General features: G+C 39.2%; 1 protein-coding gene across 3 annotated transcripts in view; it reads left to right on the plus strand.

Annotated features, from left to right (window-relative positions):
- SYT1 (synaptotagmin 1) overlaps window positions 1–19,887 on the plus strand; it is a 528,661-nt gene that overhangs the window by 342,218 nt on the left and 166,556 nt on the right. For all 3 annotated transcript variants that reach the window (XM_036912317.2, XM_036912315.2, XM_036912316.2), the window contains one exon: window positions 1,714–1,893. In XM_036912317.2, coding sequence (XP_036768212.1) covers window positions 1,731–1,893 — 163 coding nt within the window. In that variant the 5' untranslated portion in view covers window positions 1,714–1,730. The remainder of the gene's footprint in view (window positions 1–1,713; window positions 1,894–19,887) is intronic.

The raw sequence follows: 19,887 nt of genomic DNA on the forward strand, positions 1-19,887 counted from the left end.
CTACCAAGTGTAATAAGGGAAGCATGACGGATCAAGTGATTGATAGATCTGTCAATCAAGCAGGAGATGGAATTTATATACCAGACACTGTACTAAGTTCTTTCCATAGATTACCTGATTTCATACTCAAAAACCTTATGCATTTGGAATGATTATTCTCATTTTTCAAATGAAGAGTAGAGAACATGTGAAACCATATTTGTCTGATTCCATCTTTAGGATTATATTAGTAGCTATTAATGGAAAATTAAAAGTTTTAAGAAGAGAACTTGTTATAAAATAACAATTGATTATCTGTGTTCATGTATTAGCCTCAACCATCCTCTCCTTCCAGGAGATCCAAAAACCTCTGGATTTTGATGGCTTTATTAATAACCCCATACATCTGAAATTATTCTCTCAATTATACTTCCACTAAGTACATATGTAAGGTAATTAACTCACAAAAGATTTTAATTATATAAAATTCCTTTATCTCTTTGCTGTTCTGCATTTCTTTGTAAATCAAAAGGGCTTTCTGGGTCCATCAATTTTCCTGCTGAGACTGTGAAACTCCTTATGCCCAGGACTGTTTGTACTTATCTTTTTCTGCCCCAAATCATGTCCCCTCTCTCACCAACACAGCCTAAAATCTTAAGTCACACAATGAAATTGTTAAAATCCAGAATATGTCTAGATTGGAGAATCTGACCTCAGTTCTATCCATTTAGAACACCTTCCTTAGATTTTAGAGAGCAGTTCACATGTACTAAGAAAAATCCAAGCAGGACAGACTTCAGTCTTTCACTTTTCAGAAGGCAGATAAATTAAGAAGGCAAATAAAATGCCTTGTCAAAATTCATTTAGTTCATGAAGGGAGCTAGGACTGATGATGTCTTCTCTATTCAAGACTAAGATTTTTTTAAGGCTTAATTGTTTTTTAATATTTTGGAGGTAAACAGTTAAAGTAATTTAATAAGTTAAAAAAATAATTCAATATAATCAAACTAAATAAACTGAAATAACTGAACAGACAAGTCATGTTTCTTTCTCAGCACCCTGAGATACGCAGTCAGTCATGCCACGTTCACAGTGGCTTCAGGAACTCACCCAGCAAGACAAGTGAATTATTGATCAGAGTATTGTCTATAGTAAATGTCAAAAACTGACTGGGTGGAAACTGTACCATCAATAAGTGAGACTCAGGAACCAATTTCTCTATGACTTTCATGACATCTTAGAGTGTCAATGTTTAGTACTGTTTATAACCATTTTAAAAGTCACCAATAATTTGAATGTATGCTATCATTTATCAGCGTTTCTAATATGAATATTTGGTCTTTTTACCTTTTACAAAATATGAATACTTAGAGTATAGAGCATATATGTTCTCAGCAGTTGTTTCCTATGCATTTCAGTAGTATGTGGGTTAGAAGTTAAATCTCACAACAAATAATTGGCTGTATAAACAGCCAAGAGATCTAACAGTTAACATAGAATTGTTGGGAAAGACTGTTTTCAGTAACTACATCTGGGCTTACCTTCTGGGGAAGACTCTCCACTGTGTTGCCATAAATATTTCATGAATCAATGTAAAGCAATATGCTAATGATAGGCTGTTTGCCTGGGAGTACGTGCTGCTTCTGAGGTCTTTTCATCTCGGCTGCACCTTTGATGTGGGATCAGTTAAGCCATTTTGAATTGTTCTTTTCTCTTTTGCTTCCCTCCCCGCAGTTGCACCTGAACCTAAAATGGTGAGCGAGAGTCACCACGAGGCCCTGGCAGCCCCGCCAGCCACCACTGTTGCAACAGTTCTGCCAAGTAATGCCACAGAACCTGCCGGTCCTGGGGAAGGAAAGGAAGACGCCTTTTCTAAGCTGAAGAAGTTTATGAATGAGTTGCATAAAATTCCATGTGAGTATTACATATTGTTGGTAGAGAAAAAGTAAAAGGTTGAAAATCACCTTACCCATCAGAAAAATAAAAGCAAAACTCCTCTTAACAAACTGTATACTTACATTCGATTTTTTATCATTAACATAGTAGTATTCCAATAAGAAATTGGAATAATTTGGAAATGGAATATTCTTATTATTAAGTCATTAAATATACTTGCAAATGAAAACCCAGTGTTTAAAAAAAACCTGTATCTTATTTTAATATAGGTTTTATCTTCTTCAATGTCTGTTTTACTCTAGAATATTTCTATCAGTTGTGCTATGTTTTTTTGGATTTGTATTTATGAAATTATTCCATTGTAAAGATTATTCTTAGGCAATACTTAAAATATACTTTCCCAATATGGCAGATTTTATTCTCATTCATTTGTTAGTATTTCAAAAATATTTCGCACAGTTCTTAAGTTTCTTTGTCCTCAACAGGAGGAAAAACAACCTGTACCTCTTCATATGTATGAATGTAGTATTGAGTCCAAGGAGTGGCATTGAAATTTTAAACTACAGGTTGTTTGTTTTCCTTTGGATTTGACCTCTAAGTACTAGACCCTTTTCCAAATGCTAGGAAAATGGGCTTGGGGTCCTCACAAAGCTTATATTGTAATAAATCAATCCACATGCAGATATATATATAGTGTATCTTGTGGTAATGAATGTTATAAGGAAAACTAAAGGAGTGTGAGTGGATGTGGAAGGGTGTAGAGAGTAAAATGTTATTTTTTACGATGATCAGGGCTGGTTTACTTTGTAAGGAGACCTGGAGGTAGAGGGGGAGAAAGTTATAAAACCTGGGAAATGCTGGCAAAGGGTCTTTGGCAAAATCTGCCTGCAACAGCCAAGATCCCAACATGCCTGATGCAGAGTGAACGAGGTCACCAGCGGCCAGAGATGAATTCAGGTGTCACAGAGGCCATGTCAAGTGAGGTCCTGTGGATCGTCCCAAGGAAACTGGATTTTCCTGCGAGAACTCAAATGCCCTCAGAAAGTTTTGAGCAAAGGTGTCCCAGGATCTGGCTTAGTTTTTGTTTTGGTTTGGTTTGGTTTTTTTAGACCACTCTTGCTACAGAGTTCAAAATGAGCTATAGAGGAGAAGGGGCAAAAGATAAAGCAGATTTTTGCAATGACCCAAAGAAGAGATTTGTAAAATTTGTGAAATAATTATTCCATAAGAACATGGAGAAACTAAATGAAAAAATAAGGCAAACAATTTCTTATCCTTCAGCAATTAACAACTTGTTGATCTGTCTGTCCACTTTTTTTTGAGAGGGTTTTTTTAATTGAACTATAGTGGATATATAATATTATGTCAGTTTCAGCTACACGGCATAGTGATTCAACGATTATGTACATTACTAAATGCTTGCTGTAAGTATAGTTTTCGCATCTATCAACCAAGATATCACAATATTGTTGACTATATTCCCTGTGCTGTACCTTCATTCCCACGTAACTGAAAATTTGGGTGTGTCTACCCACTTCACCTGTTTTGCCCATCCCCCGTTTCCTTTCCCCACCAGTCTGTTCTCTGTGTTTATGAGTCTATTTCTATTTTGTTTGTTCATTTGCTTTGTGTTTTAGATTACATATCCAAGTGAAATCATATGATATTTATCTTTCTCTGGCTTACTTCACTTAGCATAACATCCTTTAGGTCCATCCATTTGTTGTAAATGGCAAGATTTCATTCTTTCTAATGACTGAGTAATATTCCAAGCATATATGTACCACATCTTCTTTATCTGTTGGTCTGTCAACAGACACTTAGGTTGCTTCATATCTTTCCTGTTCTAAATAATGCCGCAGTAAATGTTGGGGTGCATATACGTTTCCAAATTAGTGTCTTCATCTTCTTTGGGTAAATGCCCAGAAGTAGAATTTCTAGATCATTTGGTATTTCTATTTTTAACTTTTTGAGGCATCTTCATACTGTTTTCCGTAACGGGGGCACCAGTTTCCAATCCCACCAACAGCACCCAAGTGCCCCCTTTTCTCTACATCCTTGCCAACACTTATTTTCTTGTCTTCTTGACTGTGTACTTTTGTAGCTCTAGGGGCGGGGGGAGCGTGTTCCCAGTCCACAGTGAATAAACCCGTGAAAACAAAATCAGTCGAGGAAAAAACTAAAGTGAGAGAAACCCGTTTATTGCTTATAAGAAGCTTGGCTCCATTCGTCCCTCCCCTGCAGCTATTCCTGCTCACCCGTTTCTCTGGCCACCGCTCTTGCTCCCCCATTTCTCTCTGACCCTGAGTGCACTCACCTCTTCCCCGTCGTAAACACCTATTGATGTGGAGATGGACTAAATATTGCAATTTTACCCACACCACTTTGAACAAATTCAAGTTCCCCTGAGAGACACTCTTAGCATTGTTATTAGTAATTCCCTATCTCGGCAGGAAAATCCATCACCTAGTGGAGATGGTCCAATGGATAGAGCCCTGGGAAAGCAAAGAGAGATCATGAACTTTTGATCTGGGTACTTACAATAAAATTTTGAGTTCATAACTGTAAGGAAGAGGCCAAATACATGTATCATAGTGGCAGACTCTCTCTCAAATAGTTTACTGAAATGTTTGCTTTAAGAAAAATGTGTTATAGGGAAGAAGAGAAATCAATGAATAACACCAAATCAAATGCAAATTTTGCTTGTCTTCAACACCATGGCCTCAGGAAGAGTAACAATATGAGGGATGAGACACCGACAGTTGTGGGGTTGATGGCTCCTCATGTACCCACCTCACCTATTCTCTCAGGAGTTAGGCCTTTGCAGAATGTCATCTTAGTTAGGACTTCCCCAGCTATGCTGCTCAAAATTATAATCCCTCATTCCACCCTCTTAGCCAGCATTTCCTGTCCTCACTGTCTCTTTATTTCTCACCAGATTAGTTACCACCATCTGCCATGCTGTATATTTATTTTTGTTTTTAAATGGCTCTGCCTCCAAAATAATGTAAATTCCCTGAGGTCAAGAAGTTGGGTCTGTTCTTTGTATAGTTTTATCTCTGGCGGTGCCTGGCATATATGAGACACTCAACATCCATTTGTTGAATGAATAAATGAATGAATGTCAATTTAACTTATATTCCAAACCACCCCCTCTTAAACTCTGAAGCCTTAAGATGCTGAAAAATTAAAGCACGTTAAAATTTTTTAATTTCTAACACAAAGGAAAGCATACTTTCAATGTTTGTCACTCAGATTGAAAACACAAATTGTTTCCATCTTTACAGTGACAATTCCGTCTTTTAGCCTTTCCCACTTAAAGCTTTACTTTTTATTTTCCTCCCTGTTCAGAGCAAGAAAAAAACACCTAAAAAAAAAATCATCTATAAAATTTTCCCTCCTTCCTTTCTCCTCAGCTAAACTTACTTCATTCCTTCCCAAGCCAAGCCACTGTCCCTTTCTTAGACCCTGGAAATCAGACCAGGTAATCTACTGGTAGCCTGGTAATCTGCTCCACCATGGAGGTTTGATTTTGACCAGTAACCTAAGATAATAGAACCTCAGAGGATCTGAGTAATACCTACAAAAATATTATGTTGTTAAATCCTTGGCTTAATAGAAAAAAAACAAGGGAAATGCCTAAAATTTTTTAAATGGTGTGGTAAATAAGTTTTATAAAAATCTATCATAAATGCAGCCATGTGGTTTTATTAAAAATATGTAACTACATATTATACACTTTCATTTTAATCCATCACAACTTTTTACTACTTGTGTAATTGGAACTTCTACTGGGATTTATATGCAGGGAGCAACACTAAACAGAAATAGAACAAAACACTAAAATCAAATTCCTTTAGGAGTATATGTTATATAAAGGCTATCACTTTTGACTTGACATAATATAGTGTGACGCTAATGACAGGTTACAAATTAGAATATTAATCGATTTCACTTTCTGAGCTACATCTTGGCTATCTGGCAGATGTGTTTTTTGCAAAATTGATAGCAAACAGCTTTAGTCTGTCACTTGAAATTCCCACTTGTGAGAAGAGAGGTGTCACAATGGCAAGGAGTATGCATGTCATTAGTTGGGTAATCTGCACAGTCCAGCATGAAACACATTCAAACCAAATTGCCTGATGATAATCATCCATAACACCACCGGGCTTAAAATTTTTTAAAAAACCAAAAGGAAATGGTAAATGATGAGCATTTTTATCTTTCAGTTCATTCTGCACACTGTTATCTAAATGAAGCAGACAAGGTTTTTCAGAATGTTCTTTATTTTGCAACTTTGATTTTTAATATGATGAAGGCCATGGTTGGTTTGTAAAGCATGAACTCATGTTGTCATCTGAAGGGCTATGATTAAGGTTTTGATATTCATGAGCTCCTTGAAGTAGAGTCCACCTTTCCACAGCAGAAACCAAATAGCTGGAACCTGACTCTTAGTTCAGAATAAGAGCAAGTGGACTAAGGGTAATTGTGTAATGCGTGCAGAAACACTACTGGATAGATAGTTTAACAGAGAGATTGAAAACACAGACTCTGCACACAGACTGCAGGGGTTCAAATTCAAGCTCTACCACGTACTGGCTGTGTGGCCTTGGGAGTGTTATTTACTCTTTCTGTGTTTCTTTGTGTGTAAAATGGGGATGAAAATAATGTCTCCATCACTGGGTTGTTGGGTAAAGGCATTAATGCACATAAAGTGCTTAGCAGAGCGTCTGGCACAGAATAAGCATTCTATAAATGTTAGCTATTATTAAACTCAATCTGTCATTTTAGCAAGTCTATTTCTATTTTAGAAAATCCCTCTATTCAGGTCACACACCTAAATTAGGAAAATTCCAGAAACTTTGTAGCCAAATATATGTACATTCCATTCTCTAAACCCAGTCCAAGGCTTCCTGCTCTGAAACAAATTCCCTGCTGATGTTCCCTTTTCTCACCATTCTCCTCTAATTTCCTCTTTTTCCCTCTAACACCTGTAATTTCACTTTCTTACTCCCTCATTCCTTTGAGCCTCCACATCAAGGGTCACATATCTAAATGTGCCTTGCACAATTCTACACACAGAAAGTGCCTACAAAATGTCAGTTTTCTTCTTTTATGCTCTAAAATTTCCTTCTCCTCACTTTACCTCCTCTGCCAAGCTCCCATTCTGTCTTCCTCCTTCATATCTACACCAAAATGTATTGAAAAACCTAACCTAGATCCTGACATCTATTTTTTCAACTCTCACTGGCAACTCAGTTCCTTCCATTCTGATTTCCATCCTTCATTCACTGTTCAAGTTGTTTTCACTAGGGCCACCCAGTACATGACGCACAGTTTTGTCAGATATTTCTGCATCATTGTCACGATCAGCCAGCATCATCTGCAAACTCCTGATTCCCAGGATAGACTCTCATTTCCTCCTCTTCCTTCCTTACGCCATTTCATAGACTGGTCCTACTTTTTTTATTGTCTCATTCTTTTAAATGGTAGAGGATCTTGTTTACAGGGCTCCATTGTTATATTTTTAAATATATATATAAAAAAATTCATATATAAAACATATTCTTTTATATGTAAAAGGATATACTTCTATATCCTATTCCACTCTCATTCTACTGCTCTCTCTGAGCTATCTCATTCACTAATCATTCAAGGAAGACAACTTCCCATTATCCTTTTCTCCCTCATCTATTCCACCTCCAATTCTATACCTGCATTCATTTAAGTCTTATTAATTCTGCTCCTGAAAATCTCTCAAAACCAGCCAGCATGTTTACACTCCAGTGTCTTCTGTCATGCTTTTCTCTCTTCCTGGACTCTCTTTCTGCATTAATCCTGACACATTCCTTTTTATCATCCAAGAAGCAGTTCAGACGTTACCACTTGAATGAGATGTTTTCTCATTTCCCAAAGCAGAATTAGTCGAGTCTTGTTCGACCTCCTAAAGTTCTTCATTAAAATCTTCATTTCGGTTATCTGGCTTTGTTGGTTTTGCTTTTTGTTGTTTTTTTTCACCTGTCTTCCTCACTGAAATGTAAATTCCCCAGAAACAAGGACCATTTTTTACACTTATTTGTATCCCTTACACCTTGAAAATGTCTAGAAACTATATAGATGTTATCTATATCTAGAAATGCCATAGTATAAACTGTGTAGACATCACATTGTAAATATTTTGCTCCATGATACCAATACTGTGCTCCTTGTGCCATGCCTGGAAAAACTAATCTAGAACAACAATAGTTTTCAAACCTTTTTAGCCAGAGAGTACCTTTGTTTAAATGAAGCCTCAATTTATAAGGTAAATAAAGCAAATTAATTCTGATTCAAGAGATAGGAAATTCCTGTTAAAGGTGTCTTCCTCAATCATATTAACAGCAACAAAAATCCCTGACTGTATGAAATATGGCTTCAAAGCAGTGGTCTGAAAAGGTAAGAGGTATATCAGTGTCATCACTCATAGCAACAGCCAGTAAAACTCAACAGCAAGTAATGATACAGTTGTTTAAATACAGCACAAGTAAATATTCATCCATGATGAAAAACACAGTCCAGGAACTTTGTTTCCCTCATGTCGCCACAGAATGACCTTGTCATACGTTGTGTCACTCTATACGTTCATGTCATGGACATAATGCTAATGCCAAGATGGTGATTTCCAGACACAATGATGAGACCGCTTAGGAGCAGGCAGTGATGCGTAGCATGAGATAATAGTAGTTATTGCAATGACAGCCTGTGTGGTAAGGACTGAGCATGGAAGTATGCACCGTGTGTTCTGTGAAATCAACCTTCGTTCGTCTTTGTAGAACTTAGCCTTCATGAGAGCTATTATTATCCCCATTTTACAGATTAGAAAGCGCAGGTAAGTGATTTGTCCAAGAAGGTTACATGTGGTACAGGCTGTAGGTGTCCAAGCGTACATCAGGAAAAATTTTACAGTGCTGTGAGTATGCCTTAACAGAACATCACTAGGGCTGCAAGTCACCTCCACCATTCCTCATCACAACAGATTCGACAGCATTAGGGTCCTTTGCACCCGCGCAGATGGACTCTGCCTGAGTCAGTTTCAGCTATCATCTGCTGGCTCAGTTCTTCCCACACTTCAGAAAAGCACTGGCTAAAATGTTATGTGGAATTGTTCATCGTTAACCTCTACTAGAATGAAAAATCTATTAGAAAAAAAACCTGCAGTACTGAGGAGTGTTAACTTCAGAGCAAACAAGTGCTTTGCACCATTGAGTGATGTCATCAATACGATGCTGAATGAAGGGGACAAGGACCTTAGAGATAAGGTTGCAGTTCATCATAGCACAAAGTAGTGATTCACACTTATATTCAATATACATATTTCATTTCATTTTCGTTTATTTCATCTTTTCACGTTTAATTCTGATTCAAGAGATAGGAAATTCCTGTGTTTGCATGTGGACAATGTGTGTGTGTGTGCACGCATGCGCATGTGTGTTTGAGGAGTTCCAATTTTTAAAAACATAATCCTATGGCAGAAAGTCAGTTCGGTTTTTAATACAGTTGGCACTGCCCCCTGCAGGATGTTGTGAGTATACACTGAGCCAGTTTTGAGCGTGCAAGATACTGGGCATGAGTGCTGGTGCTTACAGGCCACGGGCCCAGGGGGCCACATACGTGTCTTCCTATAGTCAGTGTGGAAACCTAACAAAAGTATATGCTGCTGATGTATTCCAGGAAGTTGTTGAATGTGTCCTTGAATCATTGCCCTCTTTGAAGCCTATTATGCAGAAAATTCCCCCAAGATGAACTAGTAAAATGTAAAATGAACTAGTATCGAGGGATTTTATAAACTTCCTTAGCTTAGGTCATTAAGCGCGTAAAGCCTCTAAGTGAATTAAGAGCTCAGCTAAGTTTCTAAACCTTATTTAGCTATATCCATTAGCATTTCAAAGATAATAAGTTAACATATCTGAGAAAAATAAGGGGAGGGAAAAATGTTTTGGACATAGAGTAAAAATAGCTCAGGAATTAACTTGCTGAATTACTTTATGCATACATGAATATATTTTAAAATAGCTTTAAAGGTCTATTGCTGACCACATAGCAGTTGCATGTCAAAATACAGGCTACACTTCCACCAAGGGAAGACTGACAACAGATGCACATCGATATGGTGAATGGCAGACTGAGAAGCCGAGAGCCTGCTGTCTCCCCCTCACTCTGCTGGCTACGTAGATGCTCTATTGTCTAGCCGACCTGTCAGGTTCTTGCCAGTTTCTATTAAATCAGATAAATAACTTGGAGGTGGAAACTAGAGGAAAATATATTTTTAGCATTCGGCTTTATTCTCCTTCATTTTGACTCTCATTTATGAGAATACTCTAATAAAAGGATTTGAACTTGGTACCTTCTGAGTCCGCATGTCTCCCCAGTCTGCCCTTTTGAATGAACTTTGAGAACTTTGAACAAAGATTAAGAAGACTTTTGGCCCATTTAAGGCTTCCCCACCAACACTTTCACTAAAGCTGCTCTCTTGAAGGCACTTCCAAACCACAGAAACACGCTCCCTTTTTTTCTCTTTCAGGCTGTTTACACACATACAAGTTAAAAAGGAAAAAGGGGGTGGGGGACAGTAGGCAGAGTAGCCTACAAATAGAAACATTTTTGACCTGACACATATACCACTGACTAAGAGTAGCATGTTACGTGTCTAGAGAAACTTGGAAAAGATTCAGGATCTTAGGGCAGTAACCCTTAACTGACTAAGCTCCATTGTTCAGAGCCCTGAAAATAAAACTTTATAGTAATAGTTTCCTGTTCATAAGGATGTGGTTCTGACCCTTTAAAATCAGTAAAGAATACTGATCATTTTAACCATTGCAGTGAATTTAAATTATCCCTGATGTAAGCATGTAAATATTACTCCCTGAATTTTTCAGTATGCTTCAGTGGCCTGAGATTGTTAACACTGTGTCCTAAATGTGTGTTAATCACTCAGAGACTCTGGCCCAACCTGGTTGGGTGTTTGCTATGATCAAAGACAAGCTCCGGAGCTGGTCTGCCTGGGTTTAAAATCCCAATTCTGCTCTTACTAGTGTGTGACCGTGGACAAGTCTTTTAGTCTCTCTGCAACAAGGATAATATGTAATAGTACTTATCTCTGGGAAGGTATGAGCAATAAAGTATTAATCTACATAAACTGCTTGAAATGATGTCTGGAATATAATGTTGGCTATGTTCAAAATTCAAACTTCCCATCCGTAGCCCGGCACACTGGACTCTATATGCCACGCTAAGGAATTAAATCAAAGCACATACTTTTAACTTGTTTCTAAGGCCTCAGTAGCATTACAGACTCCGAGTCTTTCTGCCAGAAGGACCTCTAAATTAGAATGTCTTAGCAAGACATCGATGGCTTTTTGTGAGATGATTTGGCATGAATCTTGCTTGTGTCCCAGCCTTATTTCCAACTATTCACCATCAGCAGTTTGCCCCAGCAGGATAGAAACTCTTAGAGTTACTTCATTTATTCCACGCTTCCAGGTCTTTCTGCAGAACCTGTCCTCTGCCTGGAATGTCCTGCCTGCCCCTGCCCATCCAGCTGGACTATTCGTTATCCTTCAGAACTCCACTTTTTTTTAAAGGTCTTCCTGTCCTGAGGCTCCCAACCTTGTACTGTACTATTAATCAATCATCTCCCTCCGTAACAAGTCAGTACTTTACATAAGTAAAATATGAAATAAACGTATAAATATATCTATTCGTGTTTTCTCTTTCCATATCAACCATTCTGTGGGAGGCCAGAACACATTCTTTTGATCTCTGTGTCTCCAACCCCAGCACAAAACTTGGCTCATAGTAGGCAGAATTACTACTCTCCTTCAGCTCAAAAGATCCTTGATAACATAGTATCAAGAAAAGGGCTTCCACTTATAGGCACAGAAATAAACTGGAGGTTGCCAGAGGCAGGGGGTGAAATGGGCGAAAGTGGTCAAAAGGTATAAGCTTCCAGTTACTAAATAAGTCCCCAGGATATAATGCACAGCATGGTGACTATAGTAACAAGACTGCATTGTGTATTTGAACATTGCTAAGAGAGTAGATCTTCAAAGATCTCATCACAAGAAAAAGAAACTCTAACTGTATGTCGTGATGGATGCTAGACTTACTGTGCTGATCATTTTGCAGTATATACTGATATCAAACCATAATGTTTACACATGAAACTAACATTGTTTGTGCCAATTATGTACCAGTTAAAACAAGAAAAGGGCGCCAAAGGGTTCTTACTGCAAAGGGGTATTAAGGCAAAATTCAACATTGTGCTGGACTGGAAGTGGGCCACCTTTCAGATACATTTTGCTTTGCCCTCAACCATTCAGCCCTTCACAACCATCTTCCCTTTTTCTTCCTCTCCTTTTATTTTTCTCTCCCTTTTCTCAGCCTTCCTTTAACTTTGTCATTTGTTCTCCTTCCTCCTCCCCTGGGCTGAATAGAAATTCTGTTTGTTTTCGTGTCTTCATCCTGGTGTCAGCCCAGGCTGATTCACCGTTGAGATACAAGGGGCCACCCAATTGGTCCTCAGAGTGAACAGCTCTCCCTACAAGCATTTCGACTCAAGTGCCCATATCAGACTTTGTACTAGTTTCATCTTTTAGTTGAAAAAATAATGTATTGTATTAGAATGCTCAAAAAGTGAGATGAACTCATTTCTTACAACAATTGCTGTACAGCCCAGCCCTCTCCTATTTTCCCTCGGAAAGTCAAGGATGGCTGGCAAGTGGTGTTAGGGCAGCCCTGCCCATCTGGCCAGGGCACTTGCATGCGTGGCTGTCACAGGAAATATGTGTGAGGGTCTCTGTTTCACCTTATGGCCACACAAAGCTCAGCAGGTGAGTTTTTCAGCTCCTGTGCTTGCTGATAACCCACAACTGTGCCATCGGTTGCAGAGGTGCTTGGAAATGGCCTTGCGAGCCATCCTCTGCCCATATGAATTGGAACTGCTCCATGTCACCTCACCTTTCCGCAACTGCTGTCATCCACCTTCCCCAGATCTGCTAACGTGGCTCTAATGTGATTCATCTGGCTGTCTTCCAGGTCCTCAGCAGCAGCAAATCTGTTTTGCTATTTAACATTAAGTAGTCTTCAGCTATGTTACTTCCATAAGCGAAGCCCAGGCCCTTGCATAGGAGTTTGAGTTTCATAATCATTCTAAAAGTTGAGCACTGCATGATTTTCCCAGTGCTCCACTTACAGGAGAACATACTGGCAGTTCCCCAAGGTCAGTTCTGCTGTTTTTATTTGCCACTGGAGCTTAGATGTAGCTTTGCTTCTCTCTGCTTTGCGTGGCGTGGCCAAACATTCGGCCAGGGATGCCTGGTCTGCGTGTACGAGGCGCCCACACCATGTACCTTCCTGAATGACCTTTCCTGTCCCTTGGTTTGTAATACTTCCTACTGCAATTCTTCTTCCTGAGTGTTTGCTTTCTCTCTGTCTCCACCAAGCACTATAGGCAGGTGCTTTCCAAGGGTCTGCCTCTGGCATTCTTCTCCATTGCTTCATAATCTCGGGACTTCCAATGCTATCTTTGTCAATGCTAAATCATACTCAACACTCAATCCCTAGCCTTGATGTCTCTACAAAGCTCCTCACTTTATTAAGTTAATGAAGTTAATTAAATTCCTTAATAAAGGAATGTTTATTATTAAGATATACCCATTGTAAATGTATACAGTTCTGTGCATTTTGACAAAATGTATGCAATGTAGTCATCACTCTAAAAAATTGCTCTAGTCTCTTTCCAGCAATTCCTGCCCTGGTTCCAGGCAATAATTGATCTTTATGTCATTATAAATTAGTTTTGACTGTTTTAGCATTTCCTGAAAATGGAACCATGCAATCTATGTCTTTCTGTCAAGTTTCTTTCACTGAGCATGATGTTCTAGAGATTCATCCACATTCTTGTGTCCATATCAGAAGTCCATTCCGTTTTATAACTCAGTAGTATTCCATTGTATAGATATCTGCAATGTACTTATCTGTTAATGGACATTTAGGTATTTCCCTTCTGAGGTTCTTAAGATCAAAGCTGCTATAAATATTCTTGGGTATATCCATGCGTAGCTATATGTTGATGTTCTCTTTTCTCTTGGAAAGTACCTAGGTGTGGAATTACTGAGTAGCATAGTATTGATTTTACTTCATATAAAAAAGCTGTCAAACTTTTCCTAAAGTGGTTACATTATTAACATCCCATCAGTGATATGTGAGGGTTCCAAGTGCTCCATGTTCTGAAAGCTTGTACACTCTGGCCTGTATCTCCCCACTACATTTATTACATTATTTACATTCAATTTATTACATTATTTACATTCAAATAACATTCACTCTGTGTGCTGAAACGGCATGTATTTATATTTGCAGTGTTTTCTCCTTCCTTGGTCAGTGTCTCCCTAGGACTTCCCACAGGTCTCATGCTTACAGCAGTTTTAATCTTTCCTGAGCATTATTTGTCTTATTCTTCTGACTGGTCTAAATTGTGTGGGGAACAGAGATGGACCTTCTCATATATACCACTCTTACAAAGTAGACAGTAAATAATTACTTAATGATGTCATTTTGGAGACTATGTTTCCTTCCTTATATGCAAAATGATTCGTGGAGAGATATATTAGTTTTCTACTGCCACATGAAAGCTTACAACAAACTCAGTGGCTTAAGCAATACACATTTATCATCTCACAGTTTGCATGAATCAGGAATCCAGGCACTGTTAAACTGAGTCCTCTTTACATGGTCTCGAAGGGCTGCAATCAACGTGTCAACTGGATTAGAGAAGAGAGACTCGGGACCCTCTCCCAGCCCCTCTGTATTTTTGGCAGAAATTCAGTCCCTTGCGGCTGCGGGACTGAGCCTGTCAACAGAGTCATCCCTCTCACAGTGCACAGCATGACTGTCGCTTCCTCAAGGCCCGCAGCACATACTTCTCTCACCTCAGGAAGGACCCAGTCTTTCTTGAAGGGCTTTTACCTGATTAAATCAGGTCCACTCAGGGTAATCTTCCTTTTGATTAATTCAAAATCAACTGATTGGAACGTTAAGCACATCAGCAAAATCCTCTCACCCCTGCCATATGCAGTGACCTCTGGTGTCACAGGTCTTGTCCACACTGAAGGAGAGGGGGTCATACCGGCGGCATATACCAGATGTGGTGGTGGGAGGAACAGTCCTGGGAACTACCTTAGTATTCTGCCTACCACAGAGATGCAAAGGGAAAGAGCAAAAGAATATTTTCTAAATGAAAAGATTTCCTTTTCTCTACTTTCGATCAGTACTTTTTTTTTTTTCAAAATTATGAGGGTTTGAACTGGAAAGCATCGCTCTTCTTCTCCTATCGTTCTCTTCTTTTGGGGGCCTTCCACTTCAGTCACCAATACAGTGTATTTTGTAGCATTAGGAGCAGTGCTGTCTAATGGTGAGATGTTACAGGCCGTGCTTTGGAGTCTGAGCAACGCTACAGAGTGTGAGAGCTGAAGCATCTGCCCTCCCTCCGCTCAGTCCCCCACACACTCCCAAGGTTATCTTTGCATAATGGTAATGAGTTCACATCACAGGTTTCAGAAAGTCTGTGAAAACACCATAGATCCTGGACTGGAGATAGGGCTCCAGTTCTAAAGTTATGCTTTAAAAATATTGATTAAGAAGAAGTGGCGTTTCTGTTCTTCCTAGGAACTCATGTGTTAAGGGCTGGAATTATGAAGTCCCGTGAGCTACTGTGAACTACACTCCGTGTGGTTAGAACTGTATGTTTGACACACTCATGTTTCAAAACAACTATATATTACAAGTTCCAGACACTCTCTTTTATAAAAAATATGCATCTGAACAAAAATGTGGAGGAGAATATTTTATTTTTAAATGAAGCATTTTTCTGTATTCATAAAGACCTCCAAAAAACTTAAGGTTTAGATTCTTGGCAAGCTCATACTCTGAAAGTTGTTTCAAATGCATGTGAGGTGAGCCTCTCATCATTCCTGAAATTAACAAAAAGGGGGTTTTAAAAATATTCAGAATCATATTTTTTAAGTAAATTATTTATAAAACTTTAGGAATGAAAACTCATTTTAGCCATGAACTGAGAGGGGAAATTCATTGTTTGCTTGTTCTGAAAAGCAATTTAATCCTAAACCACAACAATGCCAGCCAAACAACTCAGGTTTATGCATTGATACCCAGCAGCTATATCTATTACATGCTTTATATTCCCACAAGGAGTTTGTTTTTTGCCTTTTACTGGTTGAGAAAGAATGGTAAGAAAATCCTATGAGGAAAGAGTCTAGAAAAAAACATTAGTTTAATGAGGACTTTGTCACACTGGCAACTTTTAAGTATTTTTTTCACCCAAACATAAAAATTCATGTTTTCTAAAAACTGAGGAAAATAACCAAATACAAAATAAGCACTGTTGGTGGACAGAAAAAATAATAATAAATAATGTATCCACATTAAGAAATGAGAAATGTATGTTTTAAATGCAAAAGTACATAGTAGGTGTTGTGGGTTGAATTTCATCTCCCAAAAAAGGTATGTTCAAAGTCCTAACTCTTGGCGCCGGTGAATGTGACCTTATTTGGAAAGAGGTCTTTACAGCTCTAATCAAATTAAGTTGATGTACTGGAGTAGGGCAACTGTTAATTCAATAGGACTGATGCCTGCTAAGGCGAGGAGACAAGAAGGTGGGACGCACGGGGAGAACGCCCTGGGACTGCCAGGCAGAGCGACGCACCCACAGCCAGGGGCCGGGACTTCCAGAGACACTAGACGCTAAAGGGACGGCATGGAACAAATTCTCTCCTACAGCCTTCAGGGAGAGCATGGCCCTGGGTATACCTGAGTTGGGACTTCCAGCCAGAGAAGAATAAGTGTCTATTGTTTGAAGCTGCCCACTCTGTGGTAATTTGTTTCCGCAGCTCTTGGGAAACAAATACAGTGGGCAAGTGGTGTGGGAATGACCTGGGCCCTTGTGATGAATGCTGAGATCACCTTCCCATCTCTGCCCACATCATCCCCAGTCACCTCCCTTCAAGAGAGCAGCGTCACTTCACAGGGAAGGTCTGCTGAGAGGCGATGGGAGCCAGAAACACCGTTTACCTCATCTCCCGCCAGGCTGCTCAAGTGGCCTCCTGATCACACGAGGACAAGTGACACCTACCCAGAAGCACTTTCGCCCAGAGGGACCCCCACGTGGGCTGAGCTCACCGGAATTCCGCCTTGTGCACTCTAGCATAAACTCTGGATCGAGTATTTTGAGCAGGGAAGTAACCTAATCAGAGCTCATGACACTTCCCCTGGACATGTATGACAGAATGAACTGGAAAAGGGAGAGGCTGGGAAAAGGCAGTCACATAGGCGGGGATCCAAATAACCTACGCAAGAGACAGCAGGAGCCTGGTGTGGGCAGTGGAAGACCAAATCCAAAGAAGGAGATCTGTGTAACATATATTGTCCCCATTTCCGATCTAGAATTTATTTTTGCTCCCACTCTTCCGTTCCCAGTGCCTGGTTCCCCCATCAGCTCCACCTGTGTGAATTCTGCACATTCTTCATGATCCTGCCTCCTTGAGGCCGTTCAGTTCTTCTACTATCTCTCCAAATTTCCATTTCTTTACCTTTGCCTCTAAGGCAATCATCATTAGCTCTATCTTGTATCATAAGATTTGTGTTCACCTCTTCTCTCAACTACTTTGAGCCCCAGATTGAGATGATGCCTTAGTTTCTTTCTATCACTGACCCAGCCCAGTGACAGGATCATGGGATTTCAGTATAAGGATGACAGAGTGTTCATCTGCTGGGGGTGTTACAGGGATAAAGTGACAGAACTAGCAGTACACACTTGCTGGGAAGTCAAAGAATAAAGGCAAGACTTTCAAATGAGGGATTTCTTGTATGTATTTAAAAATATTAAATCTGCCTCTAATTCCAAGCATCGTAAGAAGTAAGGAAAAGTGAAGATAACTGAATTAATGATTATTTTATCACCGGTGACCATCCAGGATCCAGGAAGGGTGCTCCAAAGTCCAGGGCTGTGAGCAGCTTTGCATGACTGTGTAACAAATCCATTCTCATTTCTTCCTTTTACCAGCACTTTTGGTTCATCACTGATAAAACAACATCAGAAGTTGCAAACCAGCAACTTACGAGGTACAATTTATGAGGTCGGAATGATACTCCCATGGTTAGACTTTGAAATATTGTTTTTAAATGTTCTTGGCATAGAACTAACATACTGCAGCTGGGATGCATAGGGCATAATGTAAGTAGTACAAGAAAAATCAATGATTCTCAACTCTTTGCTGTGAGAGAAACAATATATGAGGCATTATTAAGGACACTAGGGTTATTAACATCTCACTAGCATTTGGAAAAAATAAGACATACATTCTCTTCCCACATGGCAGATTGTTCTGCAACCACCTACACACATTGGCAGTTGATCACTCAGTATTTAATGAGTGCCTACTGTGTGCTAAGCGACCTTCTAGAATACACAGTAGAGGCAGTGGGGGAGCACAACAATGCAATAGATCCTCGTAACTCATAGACACAGACACTCAAAAGGCTCACTGTTACATAAGGGGAGGAAGTCACACACATTCAAAGAGGTGGAGAACACTTTCCAGAAAAGATCAAAAAACAAAAAAAACACAGAAAGCCATGGTAAAAAAATCTATGAATTTTCACTGAAGGAGCAGAGAGTAGAAAACTAGTAAGAGCCATCTTTGGAGGCTGAAAATATTCCTCTTGAGAAAATACATTTTGAATCGGGTTTTCAGTAAATGAAGGTTCATAAAGATTGCATTGGTTAAAAAAGATAGCAAAAGGTAATCAGAATAGTTGAGTCAAATTTTCAAAGTTCACTGAGGTAGAGTTAAGCCTGCTGAGCCCAGTTAGTGCCACAGGACAGTTTAATGGATCCGAGATGCCCCACTTTGTAGCAGGTGAACTAGTCACGTGAAGATTGATGCAGGACTAATGACATTGTTTCTGAGAGGATACTCAAAGTGAGCTCCCTATTGATGGAGAGTTAAAAAGCATTGCTTTTATACCTGAAAGACAGGATTTAATTATAAATGGGAAGCGTGAGATGAATAGTACAGCAAGATCAGATCACTTAAAAGAAATACTTTACAAAGAAACGAGGACTCAGTAGAGGGAAAGGTTGGAGTGGGCAGTTCATGCAGAGGCTCCACTGCATCATCTGACATTCTTAAAGGGGGAAAGCAAACACTGGAGAAAGAAAAATTATTTGAATAATAATGTAAAAGCCAGAGACCTCTCCTGCCTCCTTGCTTAGAAATCAACCTAGCAATTTAGGCATGAAATATCAAAGCATGGACAAGTATGGCATTTGTAAAAGTGAAGAAGTCTCCAGTCTCAAAATGCCATGAAGAGGAATTTGCCAGAGCATAGGATGTAAATATGTGTCAAAGAAGATAGAGAAGGCAAAATTAACCCAAGAATAGAACTAGAAAAATGATGAAATGATATGTTTAACAAAATACAAAAGCTGAAAGGCAGCTCAGGTGAGATATGGGCAAGCAAAAAAGGTTTGATGCTAGAATGTATCAGGTCAAATATTGCTGAAACACCTCTGGGTCCAAAGTTGACACCAACTAGAGACCTTTGACATGTAGTAAATCATAGTAGAGACCCGCAAGGCAGTCAGTTGGTGGGATCAATTCTAACACAAATGATAGAAAATCTGAGAACCTAGTGAGAAATCACAAAGTCAATTAAGGCTCTGTTTTTAGACACTGGAAATCCTTGACAGAATAAACTAATATCCTTTTTCTGTGTTTATTTTAGCTATTTTCTAGCTTGTAAGCATGGTATCTGGAGCTCTATGGCTTTTCTAGGCTTTGAGGTTTTGAAGAGAACCACTGCACAATTTACTCCCTTTTCCTTGGGGTTTCCCCAAAGTGTTCCTTCCATATACTTTCCTCTTAAGACTGCTTTTGTTGCGTCCCACAGAAGTTG

The sequence above is a fragment of the Manis pentadactyla genome, chromosome 10, assembly GCF_030020395.1.
Source record: "Manis pentadactyla isolate mManPen7 chromosome 10, mManPen7.hap1, whole genome shotgun sequence".
Lineage (NCBI taxonomy): Eukaryota > Metazoa > Chordata > Mammalia > Pholidota > Manidae > Manis > Manis pentadactyla.